This window comes from Cervus elaphus, chromosome 9 (genome assembly GCF_910594005.1).
Source record: "Cervus elaphus chromosome 9, mCerEla1.1, whole genome shotgun sequence".
Classification (NCBI taxonomy): domain Eukaryota; kingdom Metazoa; phylum Chordata; class Mammalia; order Artiodactyla; family Cervidae; genus Cervus; species Cervus elaphus.
In genome coordinates, this window is record NC_057823.1 from 83524251 (window position 1) to 83544537 (window position 20287).

Here is a 20287-nt window from a genome sequence, read left to right on the forward strand (position 1 = left end):
CACAAAATAACTGTAAACCATAGGCACTGCTCCCAAAGTCTTTAAATGCTTTTGAGGAGCTTATATTAACATAGTCAAATGTAATAACAGTACAGAAATGCATAATCACACACTAGGTATGAGATACTGACTAAATGGCAGATAATGTCAACGAAGAAGAAATCAATGAAGGCAGGGGATTCAGAAAATATTTCATGAGAAGGATGAAATATAAGCTGGTTATTGTTGGAAGGGTAAGATCAAAAACAAATTACTGAAAACTCATTATTAGCTTATTGCTTCACAACAGAGGCTCACCAGCTGGGCCAAGGAGCCCCAAGTTCTATCAGGCATTTTTCTAGACTGGGCTTAAATGACAGAGTGGCACCCCTGATTCAGATGAATGCCTTCTTAGGATTCACCTAGAAGCCTATACAGATTCATGGAAACTTCGGGCAACTTCCTCAGGAAGGAGTGTTCTCTCGCATTTTCCTATTTTTCAATGATTGATACATTTTGATAAAGAGAGCATCATCTGTAAGTTAAGTACGTTTAGCTTTTCAAAACACAGCCCATGATGTATCATGGTTTAGAATTACACATTTGTAAAATTAAATGATGGAAAACTACTTTTTAGAGTGGGCTGCATACCCTAAAATGTGATTTAAGGTTTTATAATATCTTAATTCAAATGCAGTTTGAATTAGCAGTATTACAGAAGCAGGTGATGTAAGTTGGGGAAACTACAATTAGTCCTTCCTTTGATTCCTGGCAATGTGGACCCAGGAGTTTCTTAAACTTTCTGTAGGAATTTTTTGCCAGTAAAATGGATGTAGTAGTGATTATTGTATAGAAAGAATAGTTCCTAAATTCTGATACATACTCTTTTTTTTCCAAATCACAGGGATTATGTAACAAAAGATGACTGGGTATATGTATATATGCATATATATATATATGGATCTTCCCAACCCAGGGATCAAACCCAGGTCTCACCGCATTGCAGGCAGATTCTTTACCAGCTGAGCCACAAGGGAATTCCAAGAATACTGGAGTGGGTAGCCTATCCCTTCTCCAGCAGATCTTCCTGACCTAAGAATCGAATCGGGATCTCCTGCATTGCAGGTGGATTCTTTACCAACTGAGCTATACATATATGTATGTATCCAAACATATATTAACATACATGTATTCAACAAATAGTCAAATAATTGCCATTCACTAAGTACTATACTAGAACTGGATTTTTGGAGCACACTCTGTGATATTCTGAAAGTCCATGGATAGGTAGTTGATTTGATCCATGGGATAGAGTTTGATGGAGTGGAAAGAGCCTTTGGAAACAGACTTGGGTTCATGGTCAACATTGTTCTCTGCCACCTATTTGATCTTGGGTAAATTGCTTGATCGCCACAGGCCTCAGTTGTTATAATAGTAATCATATGTGCTAATGCTACAAACTCACCAGATTACTTAAAAGAGAAGGGGATCTGTTCTTGAACTTGCAAGACATGGTGGCGAGCACATCACACGTTTAATACCTCCTAAGTGACTAGAAAGCCCCCAGCACAGTGCCTTGCACATGGCAATGATGTAGTAGAAACGAATCCCCTCTCAGCTATAGCAGTTGTTTCATTGTGAACTTCTAAATGTACGAAAATGTAGATTGTTTTGTATTAAATGTGTTAAAAATGCAATTACCTTAAAGCTTGAGATGATTTATACCACAGCGAGACAAATATAATTATACTCTAGTATCTGTCTGACTGCAAGAGCTTGTTAAAATTTTAATCATCTATGGATTGTGTTTGTCTAGGGTGATGCCATTTTGGGTGCAAATCAGAAGCAGCTGCAGCCCTTATTTAAATTTTAAATATAGTTGTAGTATTGATTCTATACTATCAACATGTAGAACTCATTAGCTTTCTGCTCTTTTTCATATGTGAAAATTGGACTTGTGATTTTTGATGATTACAAATTTAATTTTTTGCAAAGAAAAGATCTTTTCACAAATTCTTTATAAATTTTTCCAGGTGCTGGGCCAGGCCTCTTCTTGCATATTCATAGAAAACATGGGCATTCCCTGCTGTCTTTTTGTTGTTGTCAAGGAAACCCCCTAGTTCTCTACACAGGGATTACATTCTTCTTTCTTAATAGCTCTTAGATCATTCATTTGTGCAGTGAATAAAAAATGTATTCACGGGCCCAGACAGTGTTCAGAACTTTTGGAGGGGAGGGGTGTAGCTAAGGGGAGAGACGTGTGGTGAGAGGAGCAATGGGATAAAAGAAACAGAAAAAGAAATGCTTTGTAAAGGTTTCATTTTAATGAGGTAAAATGAAAAAATAATTTAAATGCATTATCTGTTTTTGTCAGTTTTTAAAATTTATTTGCAAAATTTATTACATTGAACCTCAGTGAGGCCAGTTTGTCACATATAAAAAAAAAAAAGCTGGTTAATAAGTGACTTATTGATAGAAAGATTCCAAGAATGGTGCTCTGGTTGAGGGGGCAGGGGAACATTTTTTAGTGAAAACTGTTGTATATATTTTTTTTTTCGTTTGTATGGAAATAGTTTGATTTTTTTACAACACAATTGGGGCAATGGAAAATGTAAAATATTGTTTCAACCTAGGGTATCCTGTGGACAATTGAGCACCTATTGCATGAGAAACTGTGTTCCTTAGAGGGATATGCCAATATTCAGACCTTTTGAGTGTGAATCAAGAAGGAAACCCTGATCCAGTAGCATGAAAGCTATAATTATTCTTAAAAGGAATGGTTTGATTTGGAGGAGGAAAATAAATTATGGCAAACCTTCTAAATACTTGCTAGAATTATTGTGAGAATGTATAAATAAACTCTTCCATAGATAAGTTAAAGTAGGAGATGTGACACCGGAAAGAAAGAATCCCTTGAGTGAGGGGGAAAGTTTAATTGTACTTCAACATTGGTGTCTATGAAAGCTTGACATATTATGTCACAGTCCGGTACCCAGACCTGCTTGCCCCCAGGATGTAATCAGCATACACTACCTTGTCGGGCTTCTAGTGACTTCATCTTTTCATCTTACACCACAGTATTCCTGGCATCTCACAGGGTGAGTTAGTTTCTTTGGCCACGTGCTGTTCGGAGTAGGTTTGGGGTTCTGTAAGTTGAGGAAGGGAAAAGAGAACACACCCGCGTATGCTTCTGTAGAGTACAACGGGATATACTAGAGTTACCATCTTTTATTACGTTGTGATCTTACCTTGCTCTGCTTCCTGAGGGAGCCATTTCACTCTCTGAAGATAAAACATTCTCTGCCCATCTCTTCACACTCACTCGCAGGAAGTATTTTAAAGGCTTGTTGAAATAGAGCCATTCAGTCAAGCCACTTTAGCTGAAGTGAATTGAAGTCAGTCAGTCATGTCCAACTCTTTGCGATCCCATGGACTGTAGCCCACCAGGCTCCTCCGTCCATGGAATTTTCCAGGCAAGAGTCCTGGATGGGGTGCCATTTTCTTCTCCCGGGGATCTTCCCGAGCCAGGTATCAAACCCGGGTCTCCCGCATTGCAGGCAGACGCTTCACCGTCTGAGCCACCAGGGCTAGGGAAAGGAAAATAATGTCCTCCATAGCTTGGGAAGGCAACTTGAAATAATCAATAAGCAAGAAGAGTATACAATAAAAGATAGTTGCTTTCTTTAATAAAAAGAAAAATAGAGGTAATATTGGCGTGAGTTTGAGCAGACTCCAAAAGATAGTGAAAGACAAGGAAGCCTGGCTTGCTACAGTCCTTGGGGTCGCAGAGTTGGACACAATTGAGTGACTGAACCACATCAGCAACAATGAGGTAAGTTAACATAACAGACAAAGTCTCAGAATCAGCCTCGCAGGAAACTCTGGGCCTTCATCCTCTTGCTGAGCAACCATCAGGTTGCCCAGGAGGGCACAGAACAGCATCAACCAGGTATCAACAGCTGGCCGACAGTGATGCCATTCTGTGGAGCCCCAGGAGATCCCCCAGTGCATAAATTCTGCTCATGTTGCTTCTCAACCTTGGCTTTATATCAGAATCACCAGGGAGCCTCCATATAACAATATCCACTCCCCCATTCCCCATTAGACAACTTGAATCTGAATTTCTAGTGGTGGGACCCAGGCCTTCATATTTGTTGTTTGTTTTCTTAAACTTGCCTTCTTTTTTTAGTATTAGATGTCTGTATTTTTTAATGCATGCAGTCTTTATTCCTGGAGAATGTTGAACCCTACAGTAAAGTAAAGGCTTTCTGACCTTCAGACAGGGGTTGAGATATAGACATATACCTGGGGCAGGGGCTGCTTTAAACCTCTGCAAGTTTAAGTTGTATTTTACCGGTTTTAAGGAGGGAAAAAAAATGTTTAATTCAGTCTCCCCTAAATGAAATGGTGGCCTTTGATCACATTTTGGGAAGGGTAGCTTTTCTCACACATGTTAAATGAACCTATAAGGTTCATCTGTAAGGAAGGAAGAAAATAGAAATAACTGTAATTGAAACTATATGTTTTTTAACATTGCAAAATAATTGTAATTGAATCAAAAGTGATTGTGAGGGGTGGAGAATATATCTTGAATTACCCTGCCATACCCATATCACTTTCTCTCTATCAGCATGGAAATTAAAAGGAAATACATATGCTCATGGCTTAAGGATTCTTTTGACTCTACTGACAAAGTGAATTTGTTCATTATATATTTCCACTTGAGAAAAATAGTGAGTATTGCCCTGAGATGAACCTATATGGATTCTATGTTTGGAAAGGAAAGGAATGATAAAAAATAATATTGAGACTATGCCTGCTACTTAGATTATCTGATTTTCATAGCCATAGAAGTCTTTAATATTTGCGTAATCTGTGTCTCTTTTAGCTGTGTCTCAGAATTTGAGCTATTATTGAAGCCAAAAAACAGTTTCTGCAGTACCAGAAAAAAATGCAGGTATTTCAAAGAAAGTGTCCAAGTAGTAAATGTAAATGTTTCCATTCCTGATGATAAATAACTACGTAGACATTCTTTCAAAAAGAGAAGCTAAGTGGCTAGAATAAGGAGAGCCTTACATGTTTAAAAGATCCTTGCACTTTACGGAACATAGAAGTTAGTAGGGAAGGTGAGACAAGTATATAATAACCACTAGGGAATTTATAAATAAGAAACAATATGACATAAGTCCTATGGCATACAAATGAAAGACACAACCCGTTTGGTCCGAGGAGTTTTAGTGGAGGAATGGAGACTTCAGCTGGATCATGCATGAGTACAGGAGAGAAGCTCCAAGGAGGGTTTATGAAGCATTCCAAGTTCGGGGCAGGAGGATTCTTGTTGAATAGAAATGTGAGTTGGGAATGAGGAGGATATTGAGATGGGGGCATAGATTTCTCTGCATCCAACTCAGAGATGCAGAGAATGAGAACAAAGAATGAGAGGGTGAGGATAAATGTGAGGACAGTGATGGAGCTGTTTGAACATGCTATTGAAGAGGTCAGTTGGAAGAGGTAACTTTTGAAGAAAGGAGTGTTGTAATTAAAACAAAGTGATGTTTGGTAAAGTTCAGTTTAGTAGCTTTAATTTGAAAGCTTGGAAGGAAATATTGAGATACACACACACACACACACACACACACACACACACATATGAGGGGCATTTGTTTTACTTATGTCAAAGAGTTTTACCTAAATTTTAAATCCTTGATTTTGAACAAAGTATTTTTCTGGTGTTGGGCATCTAGTCATTATCTGTCATCTATTTATCTATGAAAAGCTTTGACAATCATGGGGAACTAACATAAAAAAGATAAGAAAAGTAAGCATTGCCCAATAATTGGTTTTTGTCATTTGCTCTGCTTTCAAGGAAACATTTACAAACTGAAATAACCTGCCTTCTTTTTCATACAGCTCTTTATTTTACTGTTCAAAAATGCTTGAAGGGCCCAAAATTACTTGATTAAGCTCTCCAGGAAAGCCCTTATCCTTTAAAAATTGGAAGTTAGGGAGTCCCTTGGGCCTCTTCCATAAGCAAGAGAAGCCCACACTCAGTGGTAACTCCTTAAGCGCACTTAGAGCGGATGACTGTATCTAAACACATTCTTTCCACTTGAAAGAACAGCATTATTAGAGGATTATCTGAAGCTGGGAAAAGAGATGATTCCCATTTATCATCCCCATAACATGTCTGCCTCAAAAGTGAGGCCGTCAGAAACGCTTATATTGTTTATTACGCTTTCTGGGTATAAAATTCATGAATTGAGAAATATTGAGCTCCTTTCTCAGCAAGCAGGAGCTGTCAGTGTCCGATAGCATGCATGGGTGGTGCACCAAATGAACCTCAGCTCGCAGAACTAACAGGGAGACACAGGTCACAGAATCCAATCTTGATCTCTGGCCTCTGGTTTAATCTCTTACCTCTGGAGGGATTGGGCATTGATCTAAATATCACGTGATATTCAATTATTAAAGTAATTTAAGCATAGGGAAACAACTGACAAGATTTGGGGATGATATTTATATCTCGATCACTAATGTCATTTTTTTTTTTTCAACATCCTGAGTTGGCACCATTTTTAGTGTCTCAAATTTTGAAAACGTTGGGAAATTTGGAACGTCTGAGACAACCTAGTGGAAAGGCACATTAGGTAGTCTTCTTTGCTTTACAAGGTGGCAGCTAGCATTTTATTTTAGTTAAGAATATGTCAATGGTGAATGAAATTGAAGCATTTGCTTATGTCTGGATATATTAGATTCATAGGTATGTGTCAGAAAGCTTAAATACCTTAGACAACTTCAAGTTTTCTCTATTTAAATTCTGTAAGTGTTTCTCAAGTACTTCAGTATGGCTGTCTATTGTATTTTTTAAATAAGGAACCAAAATCTTTTTTTCCACACATTAAAATGAAATCTATATTAATAGAGAAATGTGATCCTAATATTTCTCCACTGAGTGGATTGGTATATACTTAGATTTAATTAAAAGCTCTTAAATTGTAGAATTCCCTATAGAAAACATGGACTTTAGCCAGCTGCCTCTGCATCTTAGCAACTATGTTTTGTGTCTGCTAACAGTGTGATTGTAAGACTTGTGCTATGTCTACAAAACTTTGCCATTAAGTACTTAAATATACTTGATGAGTAATTTGAGGTCAGCTAGCAATAAAGCTTTGTGTGAAATGCCGTTAAAAACATCTATTAGCGTGGTATATTCAAGCTGTTAAAATACATTCATAGAAACAGGGAAAAGATTATACATATGCTGTGTAGAGTTCTGTGGTTTGACTCTTGTAGTCCAAATAAAACTTATATCACCCTTAGAATAAAATTCTAAAATAGAGTTGTATTTTATAAGAATTTGTTCACCTAAGAGTTGGGGTCATTAATTATTCCATGAGGTTGCACTGTTAGTACAAAATAGAGCAGATCACAATTTCTTGATGAAATACTTGCTTTCACAAAAACACAGGTGTTCCCTACTCCCCTCCACCCCCCGCCGGTCACACACCCTGCAAAGAAACTTTTCTGCTTTGCAATACTTATAGGTCTTGCAACTCTCTCATAATATGCGTGGTGGGTGAGGGTGGTGGCCAGAAAGGGGGATGAAGAAGTAACTTCAGAAACTAAATAAAGAGGAGCAAATTGGAATATGGGTGAGATGGCGGTGGCGGTGGCAGGAGTGAATTGACTTGTCTATCCTAAGTAGATTTTGTGACTTTTTACAGAAATTATTTATTGATTTATTTATTTTTGGCTGTGCTGGGTCTGTGGCTGCTCAGGCTTTTTCCCTAGTTGTGGTGAGTGGGGGCTCATGTGGGCTTCTCATTGCAGTGGTCCTCTTGATGCAGAGCATGAGCCCTGAGGCTCACAGGCTTCAGTAGTTGCAGCTCGTGGGCTCCATGGTTGCGGCTCCCAGGTTCTAGAACACAGGTTCAGTCGTTGTGGTCCATGGGCTTAGTTGCTCCTCAGCAACTGATCTGGGATCTTCCCAGATCAGGGATTGAACCCGTGTCTCTGGCTTTGGCAGGTGGATTCTTTAGCACTGAGCCAACAGGGAAGCCCTTCATGACATTTTAAAAGTATGAAAACAAGTTTGCCATGCTGAGAATAAAATATAGATTCATCTGTAGAGAATCTGTTGGCCAAAAAAATTGTCTTCAGAGCCCTGGGCAATGAATATTTTCTTCACCCTTGAACCAATATTAAGAAATCAGAAGAAACCATTTGGAACACAACTTACTTTAATAATAAATACTGATTAGTTATTAAGACTTCCCTGGTGGCTCAGATGGTAAAGCATCTGCCTACAATGTGGGAGACCTGGGTTTGATCCCTGGGTCAGGAAGAACCTCTGAAGAATGAAATGGCAACCCACCCAGTATTCTTGCCTGGAAAATCCCATGGATGGAGGAGCCTGGTGGGCTACAATCCATGGGGTAGCATATTGTTGGACATGACTGAGCAACTCCACTTTCACTTTTCACTGACAAGTTAATTGTGAGAAGATTCCTTTCAGAAAAGGAAACCAGATAATTTCATGTCACATTTCATATCTTTGCTTAAGAATTCTTGCTAAGTGGAGCATTTTTACAGTGCTTATATTTAATGAGCACTTTTTGAAATGTATCTTCTCAATCCCTGTTTATTATGATGCACTGATAGTCCTTTGGTCAGTGCCAGCTTCAAAGAACAATGAGAAGCATAAGATGAAATTGCTTAAGTATTTCTGTATTTTCTGCCATTCTGAGGCAAGGCAGATCAGGTACTTGGAAGGCAGGTGGGAAAAGGAATTCTAATTTAAATGTAATGATTGGTACATTTGCATTATGCACAATCAAAAAGTGTCCTTTGCAAAAACGAGTTATGAGAAGGTCATTTCTCTAACCTATTGGCAAGAGGACTTGTTTCAGAGAGAAAGAGAAAGATTTGGAAGACACCCTTGGAGGCTGTAGGTTTCTGTGAAGTTGGTAAATATGAGTCTGCCAAATATTCTCATAGAGAATAGGTATTTAGTAAATTTTGTGCCATCAGTTGGTCTTAGGGAGATTGCATTTTTGGGTGCCATGCATGGTTGTGGGAGTTTATTTAATTTTGCATGCAAAAACCAGTACGATGCTGAGCTATGGTGTGAAGTATAATATGGCTGTGACTGAAGTATTGTGGTATTTATTTAGGTTAGAAAATGGAATAAATTACATCTAACAGTTTAGTCCTGATACGCTGGTCTAAAATGCTAAGGGAGTCCTCAGATTTATGAGCAATAAGAAATGTCAGGGTTCCTTATCCAAGTGGAAAATGGACTAAACGAATATTATACTCTGTTCATTGAACTGCAATTAGAGAACATAAAGTGAATGTCAGGGACTGTAATTAATTGAATTAAATAGACTTAATGAGTTGATAATCAATGAAATTATTATAAAAATTGTTGATTTACAATGAGTTCTTTGTTTTCTTTGCTAGGAAAACATTTTATTTTAAATCATTCTTTTCTTTTGTAAAACATGTAATTGAGCATCAGAGTGTCAGTTCCTTTGACATGCTGACATTTGACACTGACAGGCCTCTATGTCTTCTTTCTGCTTTTTTCCACCCCACTTATTTTTAGAGCTACCAACATCATACCTAATGGAACCTCTATCTATAATTATTCACTAAAAAGTTCATGGGCTATGTTTATATCCATTTTGTTTTTCTAAAATTTAAGGAATTTATTTAGAAATTCATACAAATCTATAATAACATTGAATATTTTTACCCTATTCCCAGCCTAGAAGTTTATAAATAAAGACTATCAAGCAGTTATTTCCTTATTTATCCTTGTGTTTGGCTGGAGAAGTTTGGCTGAGTAGTTAGTTTAATCTCTATTGCTTATACAAAGGTACAAAATGTGATGGGGATTTTTTTTAATATGCTTGACACACACCTATGCTTCTTATTGAAATTCTTTCTGTATTTAAGTGCAAGGTGCTGTGGAAATTTAGACTGTATGTGTGATCATTTTTAATAATGAGTTCTTATGATATTTATACCTAATGAAACCTAATGAAAAGGGTGATACACTAAACGGCACTATAAGCAATTTAAAATTGGCATATTTTTGAAGTTCCTGTTAAATTCTACAAAGTTTCACAGAATCGTTTAACTGAGCGTAGCTTCGTGGTAGCTCAGACGGTAAAGAATCTGCCTGTAGTACAGGAGATCTGGGTTCGATGCCTGGGTCGGGAAGATCCCTGGAGAAGGAAATGGCAACCCACTTCCAGTATTCTCACCTTGAGAAGAACTCCATGGACAGAGGCGCCTGTGGGCTGTGTAGTCCATGGGGTTGCAAAGAGTCGGGCACAACTGAGCAACTAACACACTTTCACTCAACTATATTCAAACAGTATTCTCAATGAGACTACTTGATTTAGTGATTAGATAAGGTTATAGATGTGATATTTCAAAAGATTGATTTGCACAGAAGGCATTTAACAATGCCTTCTCTCATATACCTGTATAAGCATATGCATATATATTCTCTCACATTCTTTTTTCCTTTGTGAGAGGTAGCCTTCAACACAAGCTGAATTAAAAGGTATTTATCATCTGAAGATGTTTTCTTTTAAAACATACACCATGAAACAGTATAAGATCACAGTAATTACTTCTGTGATCTAATATTAAATGGACTTATTTGAAAAAAAAGGTATGGCATTTAATTATTTCCATGAGTTTGGCAATTAGGAGTAGCTATAACTTCTATGGCAGAAATCATCGATATTAGTTTTACATATTTTTTATTTTTTTAATTTTTATTTTATATTGGTTTATAGTTAATTTACAATGTTGTGTTAGTTTCAAGTACACAGCAAAGTTATTCAGCTGTACATACACATATGTAAATTCTCTTTCAAATTCTTTCCACATTTAGATTATTACAGAATATTGACCACAGTGCCCTGTGCTGTAGAGTAGGTCCTTGTTGGCCATCTGTTTTATTTATTTTTTAGTTGTTTATTTTTTCTTAATTGGAGGATAATTGGTTTACAATATTGTATTGATTTCTGCCATACATCAACATGAATCAGCCATAGTTAATACATATGTTCCCTCCCTCATGAACCTCCCTCCAACCTCCCACCCCATCCACCCCTCTAGGTGGGGTTTTATATTTTTGTAATATGCCAGAGTTATGTATTGATCACATTTCTGTTTAGGGTAGCAGTATTTTTTGTTCATTTGAATACCTATCCCACTTTGTTTCCATGATTGAAGCAGTGAATGTATGATAAGGAATGATTTGTACTGTGTGAAAGTTAAGTAGGCTGGACATGGAGTAGGGAAGAGTAACCTACTCTGACACAAACAGTATTGATATTTTATGGTGACAAGACGGTGAAGATGGGATACAGAGAAAAAAAGTTTTCTTTTTTGTTTTTATTAGAGTGAAAGGGATTAATGTAAATACAATGTATCTTCTAGTTACATAAAAGTTTTGTGGTCTTTTTTTTTTTTTTGTATTAGCAAACCATAGTTAAAAAAAGAAGGAGCTCTGTAGAGTTTTTATTGGGTGTTCATATACTTCTGTATTTATGTTGATACAGAGAATACAATGGCAAAGAGTCAGACATGACTGAAGCAGTGAGCACACACACACAAAGAATACAGACAATATTGCTACCGTCTCAACAGAGTGTTTTTCTTTTTTGACATCAGGAAGTGCTAGATGTTAATCCTTTCATGGGTGAAGGGGAGTGGCTTCTGACAACAGAAGCCATTTCCCTACCAATTAGGGGCAGGAGTGATTCCGTTGTTGTGATTATTATTCCTCCTGTAAGTTCTCAGGTTCAACCTAAGCATGTGTGGCATGGATCAGGGCTAGGCTGAAAGCTGTCTCTGCAACAGTGTTCCCGGGACCAGAGGGCGAGACCCTGGGCAACCCTCCGAGCCTCTCTGTCCTCTCCTGGGGTCAGCACACCTACAGGTACCTTCTGTGCTGCCATGATTCTGAAACTAGGACATCTGCAGTGGTGGGAACCTCTCCAAGGACCACTGAATTCCACTCCGATGCAAATGAGGGTGCAGAACTCCCTCCTGGTGCCAGATGAGAAGCTTTGCTAGGGGATTTCTGGAGAGAGAAAAGGCAGATGGGCTTAGTGGTTGGTGCCCTGTGGCAATCTACAATCTAGGAAATGTTCCGAGGATAGGTGTTATTTCAGGTATGCTAGGTCTAATGTTTAGAAGTGACTCCTGAATTCTGTTGGAGAAAAGGTTAATAAAGAGAATGACAATTGCCCCAGTCCAGATCACCTCTCATTACAGATAAAGGTGTAAAGGTGTGGAGGGCTCTTCTTTCCTGGTGCTTTCTGTGAGACAGCCCTGCATGGAGACCCCCAGCCCCTCCTCCCCAGGGCTTCCTGCCCTTGTGCATGGAATGTGGCTCCAGTCTGTTAATCAGCTAAGTCTTGTCTTACTGTTGCACTGGGACAGGATTGTCATTACACTGTGAAAGGGCTATAAAGAAACCTCTCTTTTACTTTTCTAAAAAGTCTTCTCTAGGATAACTTATGACAAGAGGCCAGAAGAAATCGCTTCTCACTTCCTTATTCAATAGAGGGCATCTTCGCATTCACCGACACAAAGGACAGCAATCAGTTACTTTGTATGATCTGGTGAAGTGATCTTAACTTGAAATTTTTTTTTTCCAGTTCGCACAGAGATGAATTCCTCCATTTCATGATTACACTGTGTGTACATGGTACCTTGTCTCATTTTAAGGATGTGGTTTTGTTAAACATGTTGAAGAGCTTTTGTGACCTGTTGCTACAGTTGGATTTATTTTTCCCATTGTTAATATCAAACAGCAAATGCGAAGACTGAGAACCATGTGTAGAAGGGTGATTGCTCTTACTGTGAACAGATTTGAATCCTTCTTTTTGTGTGAGAGTGTGATCAGCCAGCCTTGCTATCGATTTCTTCTATCGTACACTGCCAAATCTTCTATTTAAGTATTGTGAAAACTCTTTGTTTTTTTCAGGTCGAATGAGTGATTTGAGTGTAATTGGTCATCCAATAGATTCAGAATCTAAAGAAGATGAGCCTTGTAGTGAAGAGACAGATCCAGAGCACGATCTAATTGCTGAAATTTTACCTGAGTTACTTGGTATATTGCACAGTGAAGAGGATGAAGAAGATGAGGAGTGTGCCAATGCCACAGATGTCACGACCACCCCATCCGTGCAGTACATAAATGGGAAGCATGTAGTCACCACTGTTCCCAAGGACCCAGAAGCAGCAGAAGCTAGGCGTGGCCAGTTCGAAAGTGTGGCACCTTCTCAGAATTTTTCAGACAGCAGTGAAAGTGATAGTCATCAGTTTATAATCACCCATGCCGGATTGTCTACTGCCATGCAACCCAATGAACCTAAAGAAACAACTGAGTCCCTTGAAATTACGTGGAGACCCGAGATTTACCCTGAAACACCAGAGTCTTTTTCAAGTGGTGAGCCTGATATTTTCCCCACAGCCTCTATCCATGAGGGAGAAGCCACCGAGGGGCCAGAATCAATCACAGAGAAAAGTCCTGAACTTGATCATCTGGTGCATGAACATACTGAATCAGTACCTCTGTTTCCTGAAGAGTCTTCAGGAGATGTTGCCATTGACCAAGAATCTCAAAAAATCATCTTTTCAGGGGCTACCGAAGGAACATTTGGTGAAGAGGCAGAAAAAAGTTCTACCACACATCCTCCAAGTATAGTTGCCAGTTCTGTGTCAGCACCTGTGTCCGAGGCTGCATCATTTATCTTAACAGGGACTCCACAGCCTGAGGAGCCCTTGTCCACAGTAGAAAGCTGGGTGGAAATAACCCCTAGACACACTGTCGAGTTCTCAGGAAGTCCTTCAATTCCAATTCTGGAAGGCTCTGGGGAAGCAGAAGAAGACAAAAATAAAATATTTGCCATGATAACTGATTTATCACAGAAAAATACTACAGACTCCCTCATTACTTTAGACACCAGCAAGATCATGATCACGGAGAGCCTTTTGGATGTCCCTGCAACCTCCGTATATTCAATTTCTGAACAGGTTTCTGCAGTAGAGCCTACCAAATTTGTAAGGGAGACAGACACTTTTGAGTGGCTTTTCAGTCCACCTCTGGAGGAAACAACAAGGAAAGATGAGGAGAAGGGAGCTACAGGAACAGCTTCTACAGTTGGGGTACATTCCCCTACCCAGCGATCAGATCAGTTTGTTTCACCCTCTGAATTAGAAAGCTCAAGTGAAAGTCCACCTGATGATTTAGCAGCTGCTGCTAGGAAGACCTTCATGTCCCAGATGACACCCACACAGTCTGAAAGGGAAACGACGAGTTCTACTGTTGTCTTTACAGGCGCAGAAGTTTTAGACAATCTGGCAGCACAGACCACAGATCCCAGCCTTAGCAGTCAACCTGGGATTCTGGAAGAGTCATCTACTGTCCCAGGGAGCCCCGTCTCTCTCTTTAGGGAGCAGGGCTCTGGAGAAGCTGCTGTTGACCCAGAAACCACCACCGTTCCTTCACTTTCATTAAATTTAGAGCCTGAAATTCTAGCTGAAGAGGAAGCAGTTGGCACTTGGTCTCCACATGTGGAAACTGTATTCCCTTTTGAGCCAACCAAACAAGTCTTGAGTACTGCAGTGGACAGAGAGGTTGCTGAAATTATAAGCCAAACATCCAAGGAAAACTTGGCTTCAGAGATCTCAGGAGAGCCAATTCACAGGGCAGAAATAAAGGGCTTTCCTACAGATTTTCCTTTGGAGGAAGATTTCAGTGGTGACTTCAGAGAATTCTCGACAGTATCTTATCCCATGACAAAAGAAGAAATAGTGATGATGGAAGGCTCAGGGGATGCAGCATTTAAGGATACCCAGATGTCACCATCTGTCACACCTACCTCGGACCTCAGTAACCACACTGCTGACTCTGAAGGACCTGGCAGCACCTCGGTCAGCACCTCAGCCTTCCCTTGGGAAGAATTCACGGCCTCTGCTGAGGGCTCGGGCGAGCAGTTGCTCTCAGTAAGCAGCTCTGTCGACCAAGTGTTTCCCAGTGCCGCGGGAAAAGCCTCTGGAACAGATTCCCCATTTATTGACCAACGATTGGGAGAAGAAGGTGCTATCGATGAAACTGATCAAAGATCCACCATTTTGCCAACAGCAGAAGCTGAGAGTACTGAAGCTTCAACCAAAGAGGGGGAGGTGAAGGAGAATCACACAGTTGCAATGGACTTTCCCCCAACTGTGGAGCCAGACAAATTATGGCCTAGACAAGAAGTCAACCCTGTAAGGCAAGGAAATGGAAGTGAAATAGTGTCAGAGGAAAAGATTCAAGAACAAAAATCCTTTGAACCCCTTCAAAGCTCTGTTGCACCAGAACAAACAACTTTTGATTCACAGACATTTCCTGAACCTGGACTCCGAACCACAGATTATTTCACACTAACGACAAAGAAAACTTACAGTACTGATGAGAAAGTGGAGGAGGAAGTCATTCCCTTAGCTGACGTGTCCACTTCAAATCTGGATTCAAAGGGCTTGGCATTGTACACTGCTCTCCCAGAAGTTACAGAAAAATACCATTTTTTCTTAGCTACTGCCTCAGTGACTGAATCAGTACCAGCTGAAAGTGTAATTGCAAGTTCAACCATCAAAGAGGAAGAAAGTATAAAACCCTTTCCCAAAGTTACGAGCCCGATAATTAAAGAGTCAGATACAGATCTTTTATTCTCTGGACTGGGATCTGGGGAAGAAGTTTTGCCTACTATAGGATCAGTGAATTTTACCGAAATAGAACAAGTCCTTAGCACATTATATCCCCTGACTTCTCAAGTACAAAGTTTAGAAGCCAGCATCTTAAATGATACAAGTGGAGACTATGAGGGAATGGAAAATGTAGCAAATGAAATGAGACCACTCATTTCCAAAACAGACAGCATTTTCGAAGATGGTGAGACAGCATCCAGCACAACGTTACCAGAAATTTTAAGTGACGCCAGAACAGAAGGGCCATTCACGACACCTCTCACTTTTTCCACAGGCCCCGAACATTCTCAAAATCAGACACATGGTAGGGCAGAAGAAATCCAGACCAGCAGACCGCAGCCTCTGACTGATCAAGTCTCTACTGAGAATTCTTCAACAGCAGAAACTAAAGAAACAGCAACCTCTTCCACTGATTTTCTGGCTAGAACGTATGATCTTGAAATGGCCAAAGGATTTGTTACATCAACACCAAAACCATCTGACCTGTTTTATGAACATTCTGGAGAAGGTTCTGGGGAATTGGATGCAGTTGATGCAGAAGTCCACGCTTCTGGAATGACTCAGGCGACTAGGCAAGGAAGCACCACATTTGTTTCTGATAGATCCCTGGAAACACATCCCACGGCTCCAAGTGTTGAAGCTGTTACTGTTGATGGATTCCCGACAGTTTCGATGGCGCTGCCGCTTCATCCCGAGCAGAATGAAAGCTCTCCTGAGGCAGCCAGCACACCGGCAAGTACAGCGTCATATGAGAGGGCCACAGAAGGTGCTGCAGATAGTTTCCAAGACCATTTCGGGGGATTCAAGGATTCCACATTGAAACCCGACAGAAGAAAAGCTACTGAAAGTATTATTATAGATCTGGACAAAGAGGACAAGGATTTACTATTGACCATGACAGAGAGTACCATCCTTGAAATTCTACCTGAGCTCACAGATAAAAATACTATCATAGATATTGATCACACTAAACCGATATATGAAGACATCCTTGGAATGCAAACGGACTTGGATCCAGAAGTACCCTCGGGGCCTCCTGACAGTAGTGAAGACAGCACTCAAGTTCAAGAGAAGTATGAAGCAGCTGCTAACGTGTCTTCAACCGAGGAAAACTTTGAGGCTTCCGGTGATATTCTGCTGGCTAATTACACTCAGGCAACACCTGAATCGAAGGCTCCTGAAGACAGAAATCCATTAGATCACTCAGGCTTTATCTTCACAACTGGGATCCCCATCCTTAGCTCAGAGACAGAATTAGACGTTTTGCTTCCCACAGCCACCTCTCTGCCCATTCCTAGTAAGTCTGCCACGGTTAACCCAGAGTCAAAAACTGAAGCCAAAACCCTGGATGACATCTTTGAATCAAGCACTTTGTCTGATGGTCAAGCTATTGCAGACCAAAGTGAAGTCATATCAACGGTGGGCTATTTGGAAAGGACACAGAATGAGGATGAAGAAAAGAAATATGTAAGTCCCTCTTTCCAACCAGAGTTCTCTTCTGGGGCTGAGGAGGCACTGATAGATCCTACCCCCTACGTAAGTATTGGTACTACCTACCTAACGGCTCAGAGTTTAACAGAGGCACCTGATGTGATGGAAGGATCCCGTCTGCCGGATTCCGCTGACACATCCACAGTTTCAGCTTTTGCAGAGCTGCTCTCTCAGACACCATCATCTCCCTCACTCAGTGTCCACTTAGGCAGTGGGGACTCTGAGCACTCAGAAGACCCCCAGCCAAGTGCTCTGCCAAATACAGATGCCAGCACATCCCCAGTACCCTCAGGAGAACTTGCAGATGTTGAAGCAACTTTCAAACCCTCGAGTGAAGAGCGCTTTCACCTAACTGAGCCTCCATCCTCATCTCTTGACACAGAGCCTTCAGAAGATGAAAGTAAACCTAAACTATTAGAACCAACGGAGGCTTCTGCCACAGAACTAATTGCTCAAGAAGAAGTTGAGATTTTCCAAATTTCTCACAGCACAACCAGTGTCCAGGTTTCTGGGGAAACAGTCAAGGTGTTTCCCAGTACTGAAACACCTGAGGCTGAGTCTATTGTCACAGCTGCAAGTGAAACGAAGTTAGAAGGTGCTACACTGCGGCCACATTCTCCTTCTGCTTCTGTGATTCATGGGGTCGAGGCAGCTGTGGGGCCTCAGCCCAGCCCACAGACTTCTGAGCGGCCCACCATCCCTTCTCCTCTGGAAATAAACCCTGAAACACAGGCAGCTTTGATCAGAGGGGAGGATTCCACAGTAGTGACCCCCAAACAGCAAGTACCGACGAGGATGCTTGATTCTAATAAGCAGGCAACACTAGGCACCACAGAGTTAAATACTGAGCTTGCAACTCCGTCATTTCCCCTTCTGGAAACTTCTAATGAAACCAGTTTCCTGATTGGCATTAATGAAGAGTCAGTGGAAGGCACAGCAATCTATTTACCAGGTAAGGACACAACGTTGATAAATCTGTTTCCAAATGTGGAAACAGTCCCTTGGTCCTAACATATTTATTTATATAATTTTGTGGTACTGTGAAAAAGGGTGAAGGTTCTTTGTATTGTTCATGTACAGCAGAACAGGCCATAGTATTGATTCCCTAATGAGATGCAAAGAAAGTAAGTATAGACTGTTTGGGGGCTTCCAAGATATACTTTGTATTTTTCTGGGTTTAAGAAACATGTTGTTTCTTTTTTTTTTTCTTTTTTTTTCAATTGCAACATGGAAAACCTGAAATTGTTAATGGTATAAAAATTCAATTTGACTTTACACACAACTTAAGTATGACTTTGTCTTAGGTCCCATAGTTATACATCTTAGCTTTAGGAACAGGGAAAGTATCTTATTAAAAAAAAAAAAATCTGTCATGAATGGGTGCTATTATGGCAATATTAAAATCTGTCAGGCCTTTACAAATGAGACTAGTAAGTAACTCTAATAAATACTTAACATGGTTCACACAATATCAGTTATAAGTTCATACTTTTGTGTAATTTCCTTGCTTTAGATAGGTAGTCTACATAATGCTTCTAACACAGTGCCTAGCCACAGTGAGTATTCATTCGGTATATATTCAAACTCTGCCTGTTGAGAAAAGATTTCTAGGTTTTTACTGAGTAGACAGGAAGCATGAATTTGATACTGGTTCATATAGACTATGTCATTTAAGCTTCACAGAAAGGCCACAATGCATACATTATTATCTCCATTTAAAAGGGTAGGGCGTGGAGATTCAGAGAAGTTCTGTAATTGGCCCAGGGTTGTAGCCTCACACGTCATGGTAAAGTGGTATTTGAACCCAGATGGGCCTGACTCCAGAGTAGGTGGTTTTTTCCACTGGTCTTTGGTCATTTTCTGTTAATATAATATAAAAATGAATAATATTTAATTACATGTAAAGCAGAGACCTTGGAATATTTACTCTGTAGAATTTAGTTTCCTTTTAGTCTAGTTGATAATATTGAAAAGTTCAGTTTAATAGTGTTTTCCAAGAACAGTGGGAATAATAATGTTAGTGGAATCCACAAGTAGCTATTACCACCTAGTTGCTACCTAGAAAAAGAAAAAAACAAAAACAAAAAACAGTACTTCTAGGACTGTGTTGATTAAAAATATGTTTTATTTTAATGAGTATGTTTTTATAGCATGGCCATACTTAGAGTTATTCTTCTGAGCGTTGCAACCTTATCTTTTGTGCTACCAATGCTTCAGTTTTGTTGTGCTTCAGATAGAGTGAAATAGTCATAAAGTGTAACTTTTATAAATGATTAAGTATTTTGTGAATACAACTGATCAAAGGTGGCTGATGGATTTTTTTTTTTTTTTGGTCACTCTTTATTGAATCTGTAAATGATAACCTAGTAATCCGGCCAATATTTTTTCTTTTGTAATTTAGCTGAAATATAGTTCAGGTTAGAGGAAATATGATAGAGAAATCCCTGGTAGTAACTATATCTCTAGAGAGTTGGATTTGACAAATGAGAAATGTGTACCAGTCGCCCAATTCATAATGTTTACCTAGAATCAGAGCTTGCGTCTTTGCAAAACAAAGCGTCACATTAGGTGAATTCAGTAAACAACGGCTCCTATTGGATTGCCTGGTCTATTTGCTGCAGTTTCAACTTTCCGAGGTGACTACGCACTGTTTAGGGAGGAATAAAATGCGTGAAAACAGAGCTGTTCTCCTAATCGAAGCTACTTGCAGTTCACAGCCCCTTCCTCGCCACGCCCTTGTCCTGGACTCTCGCATGATGTCTCGTGTCTGTGGTGGGAGTAATGCTGTGCTTCACACTTCTGTGGCACGTCACACTTTACCAGCCACTTTCACTTTAGTGTCCTTTTGGTTTTGCACTGAGAGCAGCAGGTAGAAGTGTTGTGGACCGTAGCCTTGTCATCTAAGCAGCGTGTTTTCAAAAGCAGAAGGCGGAAGTAGGGAGATCTTTAGAACTATAGGGAGCCTTAGCAAAACTGGGGTCACTTTGGAAGAAACAGTTGCAAGCATCTGAATTAACCTAATGATCGTGAA

The 20287-nt window shown here is 39.9% G+C and overlaps 1 protein-coding gene across 2 annotated transcripts in view; it reads left to right on the forward strand.

Moving 5' to 3' along the window:
- VCAN (versican) overlaps positions 1-20287 on the forward strand; it is a 115737-nt gene that overhangs the window by 54999 nt on the left and 40451 nt on the right. For both annotated transcript variants that reach the window (XM_043913544.1, XM_043913545.1), the window contains one exon: positions 12998-18208. In XM_043913544.1, the coding sequence (XP_043769479.1) occupies positions 12998-18208 (5211 nt within the window). The remainder of the gene's footprint in view (positions 1-12997; positions 18209-20287) is intronic.